This window comes from Phyllobates terribilis, unplaced genomic scaffold (assembly GCF_046119375.1).
Source record: "Phyllobates terribilis strain yellow unplaced genomic scaffold, ASM4611937v1 Scaffold_9__5_contigs__length_417890890, whole genome shotgun sequence".
In the NCBI taxonomy this organism is placed as follows: domain Eukaryota; kingdom Metazoa; phylum Chordata; class Amphibia; order Anura; family Dendrobatidae; genus Phyllobates; species Phyllobates terribilis.
The window spans coordinates 113,103,437-113,121,681 of NW_027362769.1; the positions used below are offsets into that span (position 1 = coordinate 113,103,437).

General features: G+C 43.7%; 1 protein-coding gene across 3 annotated transcripts in view; it reads right to left on the reverse strand.

Annotated features, from left to right (window-relative positions):
- METAP1D (methionyl aminopeptidase type 1D, mitochondrial) overlaps window positions 1-18,245 on the reverse strand; it is a 285,693-nt gene that overhangs the window by 64,743 nt on the left and 202,705 nt on the right. For 2 of the 3 annotated variants that reach the window (XM_073646945.1, XM_073646943.1), the window contains 3 exons: window positions 9,954-10,123; window positions 5,744-5,893; window positions 3,345-3,493 (listed from right to left, as the gene is read on the reverse strand). In XM_073646945.1, coding sequence (XP_073503046.1) covers window positions 3,345-3,493; window positions 5,744-5,893; window positions 9,954-10,123 — 469 coding nt within the window. The remainder of the gene's footprint in view (window positions 1-3,344; window positions 3,494-5,743; window positions 5,894-9,953; window positions 10,124-18,245) is intronic. The other variant, XM_073646946.1, reaches the window with a different exon arrangement.

The following is an 18,245-nucleotide window of genomic DNA, read 5'->3' on the forward strand; positions in this document are numbered from 1 at the left end:
TTGTAGAACAAGCGATCAGAAGATCTCAGCTTCACGTCTCCTAAGGAGACTACTGAAGCATGTAAAAAAAATGTTTTTAAAAATATAAGTAAAAAATATATATATATAAAAGTTCAAATCCCTCCCTTTCGCCCCAATCAAGATAAAACAATTAAAAAAAAATAATATACAAATATTTGATATCGTCGTGTGCAGAAACGCTTGATCTATCAAAATATAAAAAGAATTAATACGACTGGTAAACGGTGTATGAGAAGAAAAGATTAAAATGCCAGAATTACGTTTTTTTGGTCGCTGCAACATTGCAATAAAATGCAATAACAGGCGTTCAAAACATCGTATCTACTCCAAAATGGTATCAATAAAAATGTCAATCAGGACGCAAAAAATAAGCCCTCACCCGGCCCACGATCCCGAAAAATGAAGACACTACGGGTCTCGGAAAATGGCGTCATTTAAAAAAAAAACAAAAACTTTGGATTTTTTTTAACACTTAAATAAAAAAGAACCTATACATGTTTGGTATCTACAAACTCATAATAACCTGGAGAATCATAATGGCAGGTCAGTTTTAGCATTTAGTGAACATGGAAAAAAAAAAAAAAAAAAAAAACAATTGTGGAATTGCACTTTTTTTTTGCAATTTCACTGCACTTGGAATTTTTTTCCCATTTTCCAGTACACGATATGGTAAACTCGATTGTGCCATTCAAAAGTACCACTCATCCTGAAAAAAACAAGCCCTCATAAGGCCATATTGACTGAAAAATAAAAAAGTTTTGGTTCTTAGAATAAGGGGAGGAAAAGATGAAAAAAAAAAAAAAAATGGAAAATCGCCATGGCGTGAAGGGGTTAACCACATGCGACAATTTATAGGCAATGCAAAGAAAATTAAAAACATATTTACAACATATGCTTGCTTAACTTATAACTAAAAGTCCTAATAGGGTCATCCAATGAAAACAATCACGGTTCATCACCCCTATTAATGCCTACATTTAAGACCTCCTCAATGGTGTAACATATTCATGTGTCAGGGTGCTGCAGCAGAAAATAGAGACTAGCTGGGGACAAAGCAGGGGATTGGTGAGCAGAGAAGGCCTTTTACAAGTTCTCTTCGCTGGACAATCCCTTTACAGGGAATCTGACACCAGGTTTATGTTTCCCCATCTGAAGGCAGTATAGCAACGAACAGAGATCCTGATTCCAGCGATGTGTCACTTACTGGGCTTCTTGCTGGAGATTTTATCAAATCACAGTTTTATCTTTAGCAGCTCTGCTGGTCCTCTCAACAATGAGATGTCTATCCCGCCTGCACCATTGATTGACAGCTTTCCGCCTATACTGTGCAGAAGCAGGAAGCTGCCAATCAGTGGTGGGGCTGGGATAGCCAGGGTATATGAATATGGAAGACTACAGAGCAGGAGCTCATCAGCAAGAAGACTAGCAGATAAAACTGTGATTTATCAAAACTACAGTAAGAAGCCCAGCCCTGTTGACAGATTTTCTTTACTTTGAATATATGTGAAAGAAATGTCTTGCCAGGGTTTGTCTCTGGTGTAATGTATACACATCCAGTAGTTTTAGTTCTCTGTACAAATAATACTCTGTATATTTCCATATTATTAATCCCTTGGGGTTCTTTTTTACACCCAATACACTTAGCTGTCATAAATACACCGTTTCACAATAAAGTGGATGTCACTAGATTCTCCAATAAAAACTTCATACATTGTTAAAGAAGTCATCCCAACAATTTTTTTTATTTCATAAACTGACTCAATTACCTATGTAATGATGTCTAAGTGTATTCCTATACTCACTGATCGCCGTCTTCTCCCGTTTACAGCGTCGCTCCGGTGCTCTTCTTGCCCTGCAAACAGATTAAGCAGCTCACACTGGGGTGAGATGGAAGTCGCTTTCTCTGTGTAAGTCTATGAGGCCTCGTTCTGAGGCTTACATCACAGAAAATAGCTCTGCCCAATACAACAGTCACAGTGTGAGTCGGCAAAGAGGAGGATCAGAACCACGCTGTAAACCAGAGACGACGGCAATCGGTAAGTATAATAATTCACTTACACATCATTACATAGGCAATTAGGAGAGTTTATTAAATAGAAACTTTGTCAATACATCTTCTTTAAATAGATCTCTGGGATATGATGAAGCTGGTGTACTTACCTTGAAAATCCATGTAAGAATGGCTGTATAACCCTTTAGGAAACCTTTGCTGTCTGATATTAAGACAACTGTTGCATTTGAGCCCAGCTAGAGCTTGTTTTTAGAGATGAGCGAACCCGAACTTTGAGGTTCGCACTGGACAGTTAGTGTCTGGTGCTAAACGCCAAACATCGTTGCAATGTTCGGAGTTCCCGGGGAGAGAGAGAAAGAGCTGAAGGAGAGAGAAAGAGATGAAAGAGAGAGAAAGAGAGACAGAGAGAGAGAATTTTCCAGCTCCAAAGTTCGGGTCCACATAGATTTCAATGGGGTTCGGGTTCTGGTTCGGGTACAGTTCCGGTACCCGAACCAAATTTTGGGATAAAGCTCTAGTCAGGTACCAGAACCCAAACTTCCACAGGTCCGCTCCTACCTACTTGTTTAATTATCGGGATCGTACAGTCATCCTGACACTGATTTTCAAAGTGAGTACAGCAGCTTCCTCAGGTGTAAGAGATCGATATAATAATATATGCCATTCGTAATGTAAAATCTGGTAACAGATCTTCTTTAGCATCTCTGCTAGTCTATGAGAGCATTTATTGCTTATGCTCAGAAGGGAAATCTCTTCTGCCCTTATCCTGCTGTTAAAGGGATTGTCCAAAGAAATAGTGGTTTACATGGGGACTATATTCTGTAAAAATAACAAAAAATAAATCATACTCACCTGATGTCACCTTCATGCCGCTCAGAGATCTGAGAAGTGCTGACTGCGCCGTTCAACCAGCCACAGGACAGCCGCGGCATGTGATAGGTTTCGGCAGTCAGGTGACTTGAAACACGCACCATCAGATGTTTTTTTTGGTGATGCACAGTTCAACTAAACTGACCACTGCAGCCTATCACAAGCCGCAGCACTCCTGTGCCTGGTTGAACAAAGAGCATCTCAGCTCGGCCAACATCTGCACCCGGAGGAAGGCTAGGATAACCTCGTACACTTCCAATGGAGAATTGTGCCGAAATTTTGGGGTTCATCTAAACATTCAGTTTGTCTAAATGTCCAATTACAACAGCCATCTTCAGGGCAGCCAATGCAAATAAAGGAGATTTGTAATGATGGCCCCATTTTTCATTATTACTTACTAATATTATAAACAGCTTGTATGAAAGCACTGAGTAATAAATACCTATCTGGAATTCCATGGCAGACCACATTGTTCACTGAAGTGCACACAGATTTCGGGAATCCTCCGTAACCTAGTGGGGATGGATATGCATTCCGACTGACGATATTGTGATGAACAAATGTATCTATTTCCTCAGTTGTCATGCCAACCTGGAATAGGGAGACATAAGGGAGCAGATACAAAGTATCATTTGTAAGGTTCTCTGGAAAAAAAAAAATTTAATTGTTAAAAAATATATCAAACCGGCATGGATGGTTTTAGGTTCCTTAAAGGGGTTGTCTGCTTAAAACAAGTTATCATCCATCCATAAGAAAGATGATAACGTGCTGATCAGAGGGGGGTCCACCTTTGGGGACTTGCAACGGTTGGTAGAATTGGGCACTTTTATCCCCGTTAGAATGGAGCGCCAGTGCGCATGCTCGACCGCCACACCATTCATTCCCTATAGGGTGGCAGTGCGCATGCTCGACCACCACTCCATCCATTCCCTATAGGGTGGCAGTGCACATGCTCGATCGCCACTCCATTCATTCCCTATAGGGTAGCAGTGCGCATGCTCAACCGCCACTCGATTCATTCCCTATGGGGCAGCAGTGCGCATGCTCAACCGCCACTCCATTCATTCTCTATGGGGCGGCAGTGCCCATGCTTGACCGCCACTTTAGTCATTCCCTATGGGGCAGCAGTGAGCATGCTCAAATGCCACTCCATTCATTCCCTAAAAGGCGGCAGTGCACATGCTCGATCGCCCTCTATTCATTCCCTATAGGATTGCAGTGCACATGCTCAATCGCCGCTCCATTTGTTCCCTATTGGGCAGCAGTGCACATGCTCAAACGCCACTCCATTCATTCCTTATAGGGCAGCAGTACGCATGCTCGACCGCCACTCCATTCATTCCCTATGGGGAGGCAGTGCCCATGCTTGACAGCCACTTTATTCATTCCCTATGGGGCAGCACTGCGCATGCTCAAAGCCACTCCATTCATTCCTTATAGGGCAGCAGTGCGCATGCTCAAACACCACTCCATTCATTCCCCATAGGGCGGCAGTGCACATACTTGATCGCCCTCTATTCATTCCCTATAGGATGGCAGTTCCCTATGGGGCAGCAGTACACATGCATGACCACCGCAACATTCGTTCCCTATGGGGCAGCAGTATGCATGCTCGACCGCTATTCCATTCATTCCCTATGGGGCGACAGTGTGCATGCTCAACCGCCACTCCATTCATTCCCTATAGGGCACATGCTTGATCATCGCTCCATTCATTCCCTTTGGGACAGGAGTGTGCATGCTTGATCACCACTCCATTCATTCCCCATGGGTCGACAGTGCGAATGCCCAACCACAGCTCCATTAATTCACTATAGGACGGCAGTGCGCATCCTTGATCACAGCTCCATTCATTCCCCATGGGGCGACAGTGCACATACTCAATGGCCGCTTCATTCATTCCTTATGTGGCTACTGAGCACAGTGATTGTTTTTTTTCTAGCAGTCCAATAAGAAATGAATGGAGTGGCATGCAGACATATGACCTGCCAAGCCATCTTGTAACAGGAATAAAACGGCCCTATAGGGGATAAAAAATTCCATGAGGTGCTGATCGGTGCAGATCCCAGCAGTCAGTACCGCACCGATCAGCAAGTTATCACCTATTCTGTGTATAGGTGATAATTTGTTGTAACAGGAGAACCCCTTTAAATGATTATCCCTGTTCTGTAATCTTTCAATGTATACGTAACTTTATTGTAAATAATAAAAGAGTGAAAAACCGTGTGCTGTACTAACAAACCAATTTAGCCATATAAGATTTTGTATAGTGACATCAGAACAGTGCCACCTAGGGACAAAAGGAATGTGAAACATTATGGAATACAAAAGGGGTTATACCAGAATTGAAAGTTATCCCTTTTCTTAAGGACTGCTACCCCTATCCTGATTGTGCAACCAATCTATGATTCATGCTGCCTGTGGTTCAGGCACCATGAGGTTCCCTTTAAAGTTTTGGCACACAGACAACAATTTAATTGGAACGTCTATAGCCAAATCAGGTTCAGATTTAGGCACAATTTGACATTTATAGTAAGACTATTAAAATAATCTTACCTGCTCAGCATAGACTTTCAGAAAGCCAGGCTTATAGGGTCTTTATACTACCACGGGAAGTTTTTAACTCTTTCACTCCTGTAGTTTTGGTATGCTAGCACTACAAATGGCACCACTGGGAGTCTGATTTATACTGTAGTTATATTTGTATGTATAAACTCCACCATTAATAGGACATCGGATTAATATTTTGTGATTACTTTCTATACATTCTTTACATTCTAAAAAGATCTGCATCTAACAATCGGATTTATATTTGTCCCCTCGATGCTTACACCCCATTACCTTTAAAGTTCTTCCAGCCGTCAGTAAAATATGACGGGCTAGTTGACAAGCCTGACGAAGCCCTTGAATCTGATCTTCGTCCTTAATTTCAATGAAGTCTCCCCAGTCAGGCACAATGCCTGTCGTCACATAGTCTGGCTTCATTATATGCTTGGAGGAAGAGGATTGGAAATGAAGATCAGAAAAGAGCATGACAATGGGATCATTTTCTCAGACGGTCCCTCCTGCTTCATGGCAACTTGCCCTTTGAGTTCGGAGAGTGACCTTCATGAGCCACCAAGCAAACCCTCAAGGCTTCTTCACTGTTCCTTCCACTGCCCTTTTGAACTTAACATTGCTTATTACAAGAAACTTACACAGCCTGTGAACTGCGCGCAGCGGGACAAGAAAAATGGACACTGCCACAAATTTCCTAAAACATATTTCCTTAAGTAACAGCTTCATGTCACGAGACAGGAACAGGTTTCTCACTTTCTAGTTGGAAAAACATCATCTTACATTTCTACAATAGACTGATACAAGTGCAACAAATAATTGTATGATACATTCTAAAAGTAGCAAGCATTGAGTCAGACTTTGGTTATTATTTCAATGTATTGTGCCTTTTCTTTATTCAGATTTGTCATCCTCAGGATCCCCTTTTTTTTAAGGAAACCTTCCTGCTTGTGATAAGTAACTTATCAGCAGTCAAAGTGGCAGAAATTAATATTATCTTCTACTGCACATATCATGTAATAAAATTACTAATTTGAGAAGTTTATGCCAACTCCTATCCCACAGATAATTCAGATAAGTGTCAGTACTATAACATTTTTGTATCATAGTGCCTATGACAAGCGTGTATGCCCTCCTTTTGTAAGAACCATGAAAGGATAAGTACAACTTAGTAATTGTTATTTTTCATTTTTTTTTTACTTAAATGAATGTTTCGTTGTCTAAACATCAGCTTTGCAATTGGATTTCATTAAAGGGAATTTGTCACCTGATTTTTATCACCTAATGTGAGAGTAGCATAATGTAGAGACAGAGACCCTGATTCCAGGGATGTGTCACTTACTGGGCTGCTTGCTGTAGTTTTGACAAAATTTACTGTTTTTTTTTTTAAATTAGAGGACTACCTTGCTGCCAGGTATCTGTGAGCTATGTATTACCGCGCCCCCCACCACTGATTGGAAGCTTCACTATGCATAGGCAGAAAGCTTCCAATCAGTGGTGTGGGCGGGGTTATAAAAAGCTGAGCATTTAGAGAACTGACAGATCTAGAGCAGATAAAACAGATTTTCGCAAAACTGCAGCAAGCAGCCCAACAAGTGATACATCGCTTGAATCAGGGTTTCTCCCTTTACATTATGCTGCTCTCATGTGGGGTAGAAAAAACTGGTAAAAAATTCCCTTTACAAAGTTTGCACTATTTGCTTTCTATAGCCTCTGTGTTACACTTTCTATTGCTGTCTGCACAATGAGTTAACTGAAAACCCATCATTTAGCTTGTTCTGACTAAAAGTTTATAACTCTTATCTTTCTTCTTTTGAGCAGCTCTAAGCTGATTTATAACCACAAATGTCAGCCCAACTTTCATGTGGTCATAAATCAGCAGAGAGGAGCTCAGAAGAAGAAATATGAGATGTGTAAACACTCCAGAATAAGCTCCCTGATGGATTCTCAGATAACTCTTTTTTTGCAGGCAGCAATAGACAGTGAAGCATAGAATATATAGAGTGAATAAAACTAAACTTTTAATGAAACCCAACTGCAAAAAATGTTTTTACTTAGCCAAAAATTGCATGCATTTATTTAAAAAAATCTCATCTGATATACAGAAGACACTGGAGCGTGCTGTGATATTTTTCAAATGAACATTTGTCCCTGTGTATAAACGGTCATCTTAACAGCCTTATCAAATTACACTGGTCCAGTGTTGTCCGTGTGAGGTCAGTTTTTTTCAAGAACAGAGCAGGTCCACAATATTCCAAACATTGGTACTGCTGTAATGGCTGCGTAACATCTCACAGTTACTCCAGAACTCACAAATCTTGGAAAGAAGTCTATGAAACATTGTTGCAATTTCTATACATATATGTACAACTGACATGTCAGAGCATCTTCTCTTGAAAACATCTTTTTAAGAGTGACTTTTAATGTTTATTTCATACATCAATAGTACATGTGATAATCAGCAACTTTGTAATAGATCTTAAAAAGAAAAATCTTCTTCTTTTGATCTTTCACTCTCAATTCATGGGTAAAATCTGTATTCAATAACACTGGATTTTCTCATTACTGAGCTAGGAGAGGACAGTTGGTGCTCATAAAGTTCTATAGAGAAGTGTAACTGTCGATTCAAGAATGTCTGTGTCTTTCTTCTAGCTCCTCCCTCTCCCGTCTCCATAGATTATTAAAGAACCACTCCTCCTCCCATTAAAGTTTTTATCCTCTTAATATATTGTAGTCATCATATTATATAGCACTGTGCACTTACAATTGCTCATTTTGCCTTTCTACCCAGCTAATTCTTCTCTTTTCCTTTAGGTCTATGATATCACGTGATTAACCCCTTCACCCCGGGGCCATTTTCCTTCTTTATCGTTTTCTCCTCCCCTTCTTTCAAGAGCCATAACTTTTTTTATATTTCCGTCAATATTATTATTATTTAATTATATAACGCCATTGATTCCATGGTGATGTACATAGGAAGCAATAGCAATATAGCCATATGAGGGCTTGTTTTTTGTGGCATGAGTTGTACTTTTGAACAGAGTCATTGAAGTTTCTTATTTTCACTTGTACTATTGATTTAAGTAAAAAGAAAATTAAAATTGCGATTACTTTTTAAGAAAGTAGGAGGGAAGCATAAAAAAAATAATTCTGCCAGCCTTATGGCAATTAGGTCCCCACTATACTAAGACTTTAATGGGGTTGCCATCTATGAGAAAGGTCCCTTGACATTAGGCTGATCATTAGGTATCGCTCTGCTGGGACCCCCCAATGATCGGCTGATGAACCCAGCAGTAAGTGGTGAATTTCCCTGCAGCGCCACCACAGGAGAAATGGATCATAACACAATGTCCATTCAGATCCTGGCTAATAGGATTCGGACTCTATTAACTCAAAAATTCTGTCTAGGGGAGGATTTTATTAAGAATATAATAACAGCAAGGTTACTGTATAGATACAATTAATTTGCCTATGGGCAAAAGCTGAGGCTTGTGTGTATAATCCCATCTACACCCCTGATTGGCAACTTCATGTGTACACTATCAGCAAGCTTCCAATCAGTGGTGGGGGCGTGACTACACAGATTAGCCTGACTTGTCTGCACATGACACCTAGTCCTGCAGTGATAATCTCCTGCTGATAAAATGATGATTTTATTGAAACTACATCCCACAGTCTAATAAGTGACACATCCCTGAAATCAGGGTATCTTCCCCTACATTATGTTGCTCTCAGATTAAATAGCAAAAACCTGCTGAGAGATTCCCTTTAATACCTTGAAATAATATAGCATATCTGTATACATGTATAAACAGGCCGTTCTCTGCCTATCATATAACTTTTTCGAGAGGAACTTTTCAAGATGCTGAATCCCAGAGCTCTTGCTGCTACGTTAGGTGAATTGCAGCGCCTGCTGCCAGCGGTATATCACACAAGATGTATTATTATCACAAGCAGGCTGTGGGTTTTTTTTTTGTTTTGTTTCCAGTACTGAAAGATAGTAATGGTTACATAAAAAAGGAGAGAAAAAAACAAACAAAAACCCTTATTATAGCAGCTTATGTTTTTCTTCAAAGGTAACCACATCGACTTCAATAGACACTCATCACATTCTCACCAGTCTGTCTAATGACGAAAGGAGCAGGTTGGATATCGACCATAAAAACATCTTATTTACTTAAATCATTTACTAACATTATGGCACATTTTTACAAGTTTGCCGGCCACTTCCTCGGAGTTGATGCCCACCTGCCGATGTCGGCATCATTGGACAGATTGCCTGTAACTACCTGTCTTGATGCCGGCTCACCTATGCACTGATTACCTATTCTTCATAACACTATCCGGCTGGGAGCTGAATACATGCGGCTCCGTTGTGTAGGATTTGACCGGGATTTCAGCTCTTGGCTGTCAGTAGATGAATGTACTTGATCAGTAGTGCAGTCAACCTTTATATTGACTGGGAAAAGAATCAGATAGTAGAAATTACAGTTACCTCGGGAATTGGATGAGCCAGGGAAACTGTACCTGGCCAAACTATACTATAAGCGAAGCTTCTTTGTCTCCGGAAAAAGAAACATCTCCTTTGTTGAATGTTTAACTGCCTGTGTAAGTAGATATGATTGATTGATGGAGAGAAAACTCTATGACAGCCAGTCACATAACCTGCAAGAAGAGACGAGAAAAGACAAATAACAGTTAATATATCCTTTCATTTCTGAGACATCATCGCGTTAAACTGTTTAAATCAATGCTCGTCATTAGTGAAAACGTTAGTTTTCTGTCCTCCTAAAAAAATTCTGTAGTGACATACGTTAATTTCTGAAATTATGGTCATATACTCATCTACTGTGGCTCTCCATCTACTCAGCAATTACAAGTCCCAGCATGCCCAGATAGTCTTCTGTTTCCTCTGCCGAGACTATGGCATTTTCTACACCACTCTTGATCAAAAGTCCGCTGGAGTAAAATGTGACAAATTCCCTCTTAAAAGGATTCTGTCACCAGATTTTAGCTTCCTCATCTGAAATAGGGGCAGATACCCTGATTTCAGCAATGTATCACTTACTGGGCTGCTTGCTGTAGTTTTGATAAATTCCCCGTTTCATCTGCTGCAGGCATGGGCGTACCGAGGATCAAAACTAGGGGGGGGGGGGCAAGCCATGGTCGTTCAGGTTGTAAAATTTTAAAACGAAAAACGTGAATGAAATGAAAATTTTAAGAAAATTATATGTAATTATAGAAGTGCTTTATTAGTTATTACAATTATTTGCTTGCAAAAAATTTTAATTTTTATTCTAATTACATTATCATTTTTCTTGGGTTTGAAGAAAACTTGTTCAAAACTTTAGTTTCAATCCAGTCCTGATTTTCCTTGAAGAATTTCCGATGGACGCTCATCAAACACAATCCAGTCAGTCTGTCCTCTCCCATTGTACTTCTGAGCCAGGTCTTTACCCTTCGAAGGGTACTGAAAGATCGTTCAACAATAGCTGTGGTGGACGGGAAAGCACTTAAAATGAAGAGTGCGTGCCTTGTTGCAGGGAAAAAAAATATTAGCCTCCTCAAAAAGTGCAGCCACTTCAATGTCTTTAACCACCTGTCCTTTCTCCAGGTCTGGACCGGTTCCTACTCCCAAGGCCCAGGCCCTTCCAAATTTCAATAATTACACAGTGAGTGAGTGTATTGTGTAATTTACACTGGCTGGCTGCCACAGTCACTGGCAGCCGGCCCACAGTAACAGGACAAGCGCTCCGCTCCGGCGGGATTCTCAGAGACAGGAAACAGGGGAGGCAGGCAGCGTGCTACGTCAGCACGCCTCAGGAGTCAGGATCCTGATCAGGTGACATGCGGCGTGCTGTGTCACTCAGTGTGTGCGTTAAAGGTAATCCCGGCCGGACCCCATGCAGTGACACTGCGCAGTTCCGGCCGCCGGGTGCAGAGCAGTCACCTGCGGCCGGACGCAGAGGGAACTTTCGCTGGCCGCGACCGCCGGTGATCTAAGAGTGTGTGCGGCAGGGCCGGCTCCAGGTTTTTGTGGGCCCTGGGCGAAAGAGTCTCAGTGGGCCCCTTTAACACATACCACGATTCATGATGCAGAGATACCGAAGAGAAATATATATATAGTACAATGCCGAAGATTTCACTTCTTACATTACAAGAGTGATATCTATTGTAAATTCCACAAGAGCTCAGAAACCAGCGAATCGCTCCACACAGTATACTGGCCCCCATAAAATGCTCCATACAGGATACTGGCCCCCATATAATGCTCCATACAGAATACTGGCCCCCATATAATGCCCAATACAAAATACTGGCCCCCATATAACACTCCATACAGGATACTGACCCCCATATAACACTCCATACAGAATACTGGCCCCCATATAACGCTCCATACAGGATACTGACCCCCATATAATGCTCCATACAGAATACTGGCCCCCATATAACGCTCCATACAGAATACTGGCCCCCATATTACGCTCCATACAGGATACTGGCCCCCATATACTGCTCCATACAGAATACTGGCCCCCATAAAATGCTCCATACAGAATACTGGCCCCCATATAACGCTCCATACGGAATACTGGCCCCCATATAACGCTCCATACAGGATACTGGCCCCCATATAACGCTCCATACGGAATACTGGCCCCCATATAACGCTCCATACAGGATACTGGCCCCCATAAAATGCTCCATACAGAATACTGGCCCCCATATAACGCTCCATGCAGGAAACTGGCCCCCATATAACGCTCCATGCAGGATACTGGCCCCCATATAACACTCCATACAGAATACTGGCCCCCATATAACGCTTCATGCAGGCTGTTCCCCACATATAATGCCCCACGCAGGCTGTTCCCCCCACATAATGCCCCACGCAGGCTGTTCCCCCCCACATAATGCCCCACGCAGGCTGTTCCCCCCCATATAATGCCCCATGTAGGATGTCACCGCCCCTTATAATGCCCCATGCAGGATGTCACCCCCCCTCCCTTATAATGCCCCATGCAGGATATCACACACCTCCCCTCCCATATAATGCCCCATGCAGGATGTCACCCCCCCTCCCTTATAATGCCCCATGCAGGATGTCACACACCTCCACTCCCATATAATGCCCCATGCAGGATGTCACACACACCCCTCCCTTATACTGCCACAGGCCTCCATACAATAAAAAAAAATAAAATAAAATACTCACCTACTGCCGCTGCTCCGGACTCCAGCGTCGCCGGCCTCATCCCGCTCTGCGTTGTGACTGCTCAGGAGAGAGCGCAGTGTAAAGACGTCACCGCGCCCTCTGACCTGAGACGTCACAGTGCAGCAGCCGCGGAGGATGCAGGAGCTGCTGCGGAGGGACGGGGAGGGTTAAGTATTGTGCCAGCTGCCGGGGCCCTGAGCAAGCGGGGGGGGAGCGGGCGCTGACACCGCTCTCCTCCGCTCACGGGTCCCATAGCGCGCCGGGTGCCCGACGGTGAGGGGCCCCCCCGCCTGCTCAGGGCCCCGGCATTTGCCCGGGTGCTGACCCCAGCCCTGGTGTGCGGTCCTGCTTCTAGGGGGGGCAGGTGCCCCCCTCTGCCCCACGGTGGGTACGCCCATGGCTGCAGGTCTAGCAGTTCTCAGAATGCTGAGCTCTATATAACCCCGCCCACACCACTGATTGGCAGATTTCTGTATACACTGTGCAGAAAGCTGCCAATCACTGGTGTGGGTGGGGTTATACACAGCTAATATGGAGGACTACATGGCATCAGGTTTACTAGTACTCTCATGATAATCTACTACTGATAAAATAGTGATTTTATTAAAAAATAACAAAAAAAACCACAGCAAGCAGCACAGTAAGTGACACATCACTGGAATCAGGCTCTCTCGTTACTTTATGTTGCCCCCAGATTGGATGACAGATTCCCTTTAATGAACTTAGTACCTCTTTCTGCGCTAGAATCATAAAATGTACTCCAAAAATCAACTAAGAAGGAATGGCACTGCGGAAGGTGTTAATTATGCAATAAAGAAACCAAAACAATGCAGTAATTTTAGTCTTTGTGTGGTGAGTGCTCTGTTTGAATCTAGAGAAATTTTCACTGGGAAACTAAAATTTATGAAGTATAATCAACACCTTCCAGAGAAGTTCTGTTCCTCCTTGATTGATTTTTTGATTATTACTGGGGGAGCTAGGTGGTCTGCTTCTAAGGACCGTGCACCCAATCATATTAACAAACTGTATTATACAGAATCAAGGATAAAACGTGCTCTAGTCATGAGCTGTGATACATTTCTGCTAGAATTTACATCACTTTCTATCAGGCCGAGCTTATCCATGCCCCTCGGACTGTTGAGAAAAGAGGCGAAACTGGCACAAAAATGCTAAAAGTCGCTAAAATGTGTTATTTTTATGCTGCAGCATACTCAAGTATTTGATCAATTCCCCTTTATATTTAGAGCATGGACTACTTTTGTTGTGAACACAGTGATGTCACAGCATAGAGAAGTATACATAGTAATGTCACAGTAAGGGGATAACTAACTTATAGAATTACTCCTAAAATAGCAAGGTATCTCCAGTGATCCCAAGAGTGGGGCTCTACAGAGGCATGTCTTGATTGGAGCGGAGTTGTGCACGATCACCCTCCTTACATTTCATTGTCTTTGGGACTGCCGGAGAAGGGGGACTATAGCAACAGCTATTTCTGGTGGTCCCAAAGACAATGAATGGTGGGTAGGTTGTGCATTAGCACCTCTGCTCCATTCAAGACGGGGCCCCATTCTATCTACACAGTGATGTCACAGTAGTGGCGAATGTGCACAGTGATGTCACAGTAGTGGGGAATGTGCACAGTGATGCCACAGTAGTGGACAATATGCACGGTGATGTCACAGTAGTGGACAATATGCAAGGTAATGTCACAGTAGTGGACAATGTGCACGGTGATGTCAGAGTAGTGAGGAATGTGCACAGTGATGTCACAGTAGTGGGGAATGTGCACAGTGATGCCACAGTAGTGCACAATATGCACGGTGATGTCACAGTAGTGGGGAATGTGCACAGTGATGTCACAGTAGTGGACAATATGCACGGTGATGTCACAGTAGTGGGGAATATGCACGATGATGTCACAGTAGTGAGGAATGTGCACAGTGATGTCACAGTAGTGAGGAATGTGCACGGTGATGTCACAGTAGTGGGGAATGTGCACAGTGATGCCACAGTAGTGGACAATATGCACGGTGATGTCACAGTAGTGGGGAATGTGCACAGTGATGCCATAGTAGTGGACAATATGCACGGTGATGTCACCGTAGAGGGTAATGTGCACAGTGATGTCACAGTGGTGGGGAATATGCTCAGTGATGTCACAGTAGTGGACAATGAGAACGGTGATGTCACAGAAGTGGGGAATGTGCACAGTGATGTCACAGTAGTGGGGAATGTGCACAGTGATGTCACAGTAGTGGGGAATGTGCTCAGTGATGTGACAGTAAAGAGAAATGTGCACAGTGATGTCACAGTAGTGGGGAATGTGCTCAGTGATGTCACAGTAGTGGGGAATGTGCACAGTGATGTCATAGTAGTGAGGAATGTGCACAGTGATGTCACTGTAGTGGACAATGTGCACGGTGATGTCACAGTAGTGGACAATGTGCACGGTGATGTCACAGTAGTGAGGAATGTGCACAGTGATGTCACAGTAGTGGGGAATGTGCACAGTGATGTCACAGTAGTGGGGAATGTGCACAGTGACGCCACAGTAGCGGACAATATGCACGGAGATGTCACAGTAGGGGACAATGTGCACGGTAAACTCAAAGTAGTGAGGAATGTGCACAGTGATGTCACAGTAGTGGGGAATGTGCACAGTGAAACCACAGTAGGGGACAATGTGCACGGTGATGTCACAGTAGTGAGGAATGTGCACAGTGATGTCACAGTAGTGGGGAATGTGCACAGTGATGTCACAGTGGTGGGGAATATGCTCAGTGATGTCACAGTAGTGAGGAATGTGCACAGTGATGTCACAGTAGTGGGGAATGTGCACAGTGACGCCACAGTAGTGGGGAATGTGCACAGTGACGCCACAGTAGTGGGGAATATGCTTACTGATGTCACAGTAGTGGGGAGTGTGCACAGTGATGTCACAGTAGTGAACAATGTGTACGGTGATGTCACAGTAGTGGGGAATGTGCACAGTGATGTCACAGTAGTGAACAATGTGCACGGTGATGTCACAGTAGTGGGGAATGTGCACAGTGATGTCACAGTAGTGGGGAATGTGCACAGCGATGCCACAGTAGTGGACAATATGCACAGTGATGTCACAGTAGTGGGGAATATGCTTACTGATGTCACAGTAGTGGGGAGTGTGCACAGTGATGCCACAGTAGTGGACAATATGCAAGGTGATGTCACAGTAGGGGACAATGTGCACGGTAAAGTCAAAGTAGTGAGGAATGTGCACAGTGATGTCACAGTAGTGGGGAATGTGCACAGTGATACCACAGTAGGGGACAATGTGCACGGTGATGTCACAGTAGTGAGGAATGTGCACAGTGATGTCACAGTAGTGGGGAATGTGCACAGTGATGTCACAGTGGTGGGGAATATGCTCAGTGATGTCACAGTAGTGGGGAATGTGCACAGTGATGTCACAATAGTGGGGAATGTGCACAGTAACATCACAGTAGTGAGGAATGTGCACAGTAACATCACAGTAGTGAGGAATGTGCACAGTGATGTCACTGAAGTGGGGAATATGCTCAGTGATGTCACAGTAGAGGACAATGTGCACGGTGATGTCACAGTAGTGGGTAATGTGCACAGTAATGTCACAGTAGTGGGGAATGTGCACAGTGACGTCACAGTAGTGGGGAATATGCTTAGTGATGTCACAGTAGTGGGGAATGTGCTCAGTGATGTGACAGTAAAGAGAAATGTGCTCAGTGATGTCACAATAGTGGGGAATATGGTTAGTGATGTCACAGTAGTGGGGAATGTGCTCAGTGATGTCACAGTAGTGGGGAATGTGCACAGTGATGTCACAGTAGTGAACAATGTGTACGGTGATGTCACAGTAGTGGGGAATGTGCACAGTGATGTCACAGTAGTGAACAATGTGCACGGTGATGTCACAGTAGTGGGGAATGTGCACAGTGATGTCACAGTAGTGGGGAATGTGCACAGCGATGCCACAGTAGTGGACAATATGCACAGTGATGTCACAGTAGTGGGGAATATGCTTACTGATGTCACAGTAGTGGGGAGTGTGCACAGTGATGCCACAGTAGTGGACAATATGCACGGTGATGTCACAGTAGGGGACAATGTGCACGGTAAAGTCAAAGTAGTGAGGAATGTGCACAGTGATACCACAGTAGAGGACAATGTGCACGGTGATGTCACAGTAGTGAGGAATGTGCACAGTGATGTCACAGTAGTGGGGAATGTGCACAGTGATATCACAGTGGTGGGGAATATGCTCAGTGATGTCACAGTAGTGGGGAATGTGCACAGTGATGTCACAATAGTGGGGAATGTGCACAGTAACATCACAGTAGTGAGGAATGTGCACAGCGATGTCACTGAAGTGGGGAATATGCTCAGTGATGTCACAGTAGTGGACAATGTGCACGGTGATATCACAGTAGTGGGGAATGTGCACGGTGATGTCACAGTAGTGTGGAATGTGCACAGTGATGTCACAGTAGTGTGGAATGTGCACAGTGATGTCACAGTAGTGGGGAATGTGCACAGTGATGTCACAGTAGTGGGGAATATGCTTACTGATGTCACAGTAGTGGGGAGTGTGCACAGTGATGCCACAGTAGTGGACAATATGCACGGTGATGTCACAGTAGTGGGGATGTGCACAGTGATGTCACAGTGGTGGGGAATGTGCACAGTGATGTCACAGTAGTGAACAATGTGTACGGTGATGTCACAGTAGTGGGGAATGTGCACAGTGATGTCACATTAGTGAACAATGTGCATGGTGATGTCACAGTAGTGGGGAATGTGCACAGTGATGTCACAGTAGTGGGGAATGTGCACAGCGATGTCACAGTAGTGGACAATATGCATGGTGATGTCACAGTAGTGAGAAATGTGCACAGTGATGTCACAGTAGTGGCCAATATGCACAGTGATGTCACAGTAGTGGGTTATGTGCACAGTGATGCCACAGTAGTGGACAATATGCAAGGTGATGTCACAGTAGTGGGGAATGTGCACAGTGATGCCACAGTAGTGGACAACGTGCACGGTGATGTCACAGTAGTGGGTAATGTGCACAGTAATGTCACAGTAGTGGGGAATGTGCACAGTGACGTCACAGTAGTGGGGAATGTGCTTAGTGATGTCACAGTAGTGGGGAATGTGCTCAGTGATGTGACAGTAAAGAGAAATGTGCTCAGTGATGTCACAATAGTGGGGAATATGGTTAGTGATGTCACAGTAGTGGGGAATGTGCTCAGTGATGTCACAGTAGTGGGGAATGTGCACAGTGATGTCACAGTAGTGGGGAATGTGCACAGTGATGTCACTGTAGTGGACAATGTGCACGGTGATGTCACAGTAGTGGACAATGTGCACGGTGATGTCACAGTAGTGGACAATGTGCACAGTGATGTCACAGTAGTGGGGAATGTGCAGAGTGATGCCACAGAAGTGGACAATATGCATGGTGATGTCACAGTAGGGGACAATGTGCACGGTAATGTCACAGTAGTGAGGAATGTGCACAGTGATGTCACAGTAGTGGGGAATGTGCAC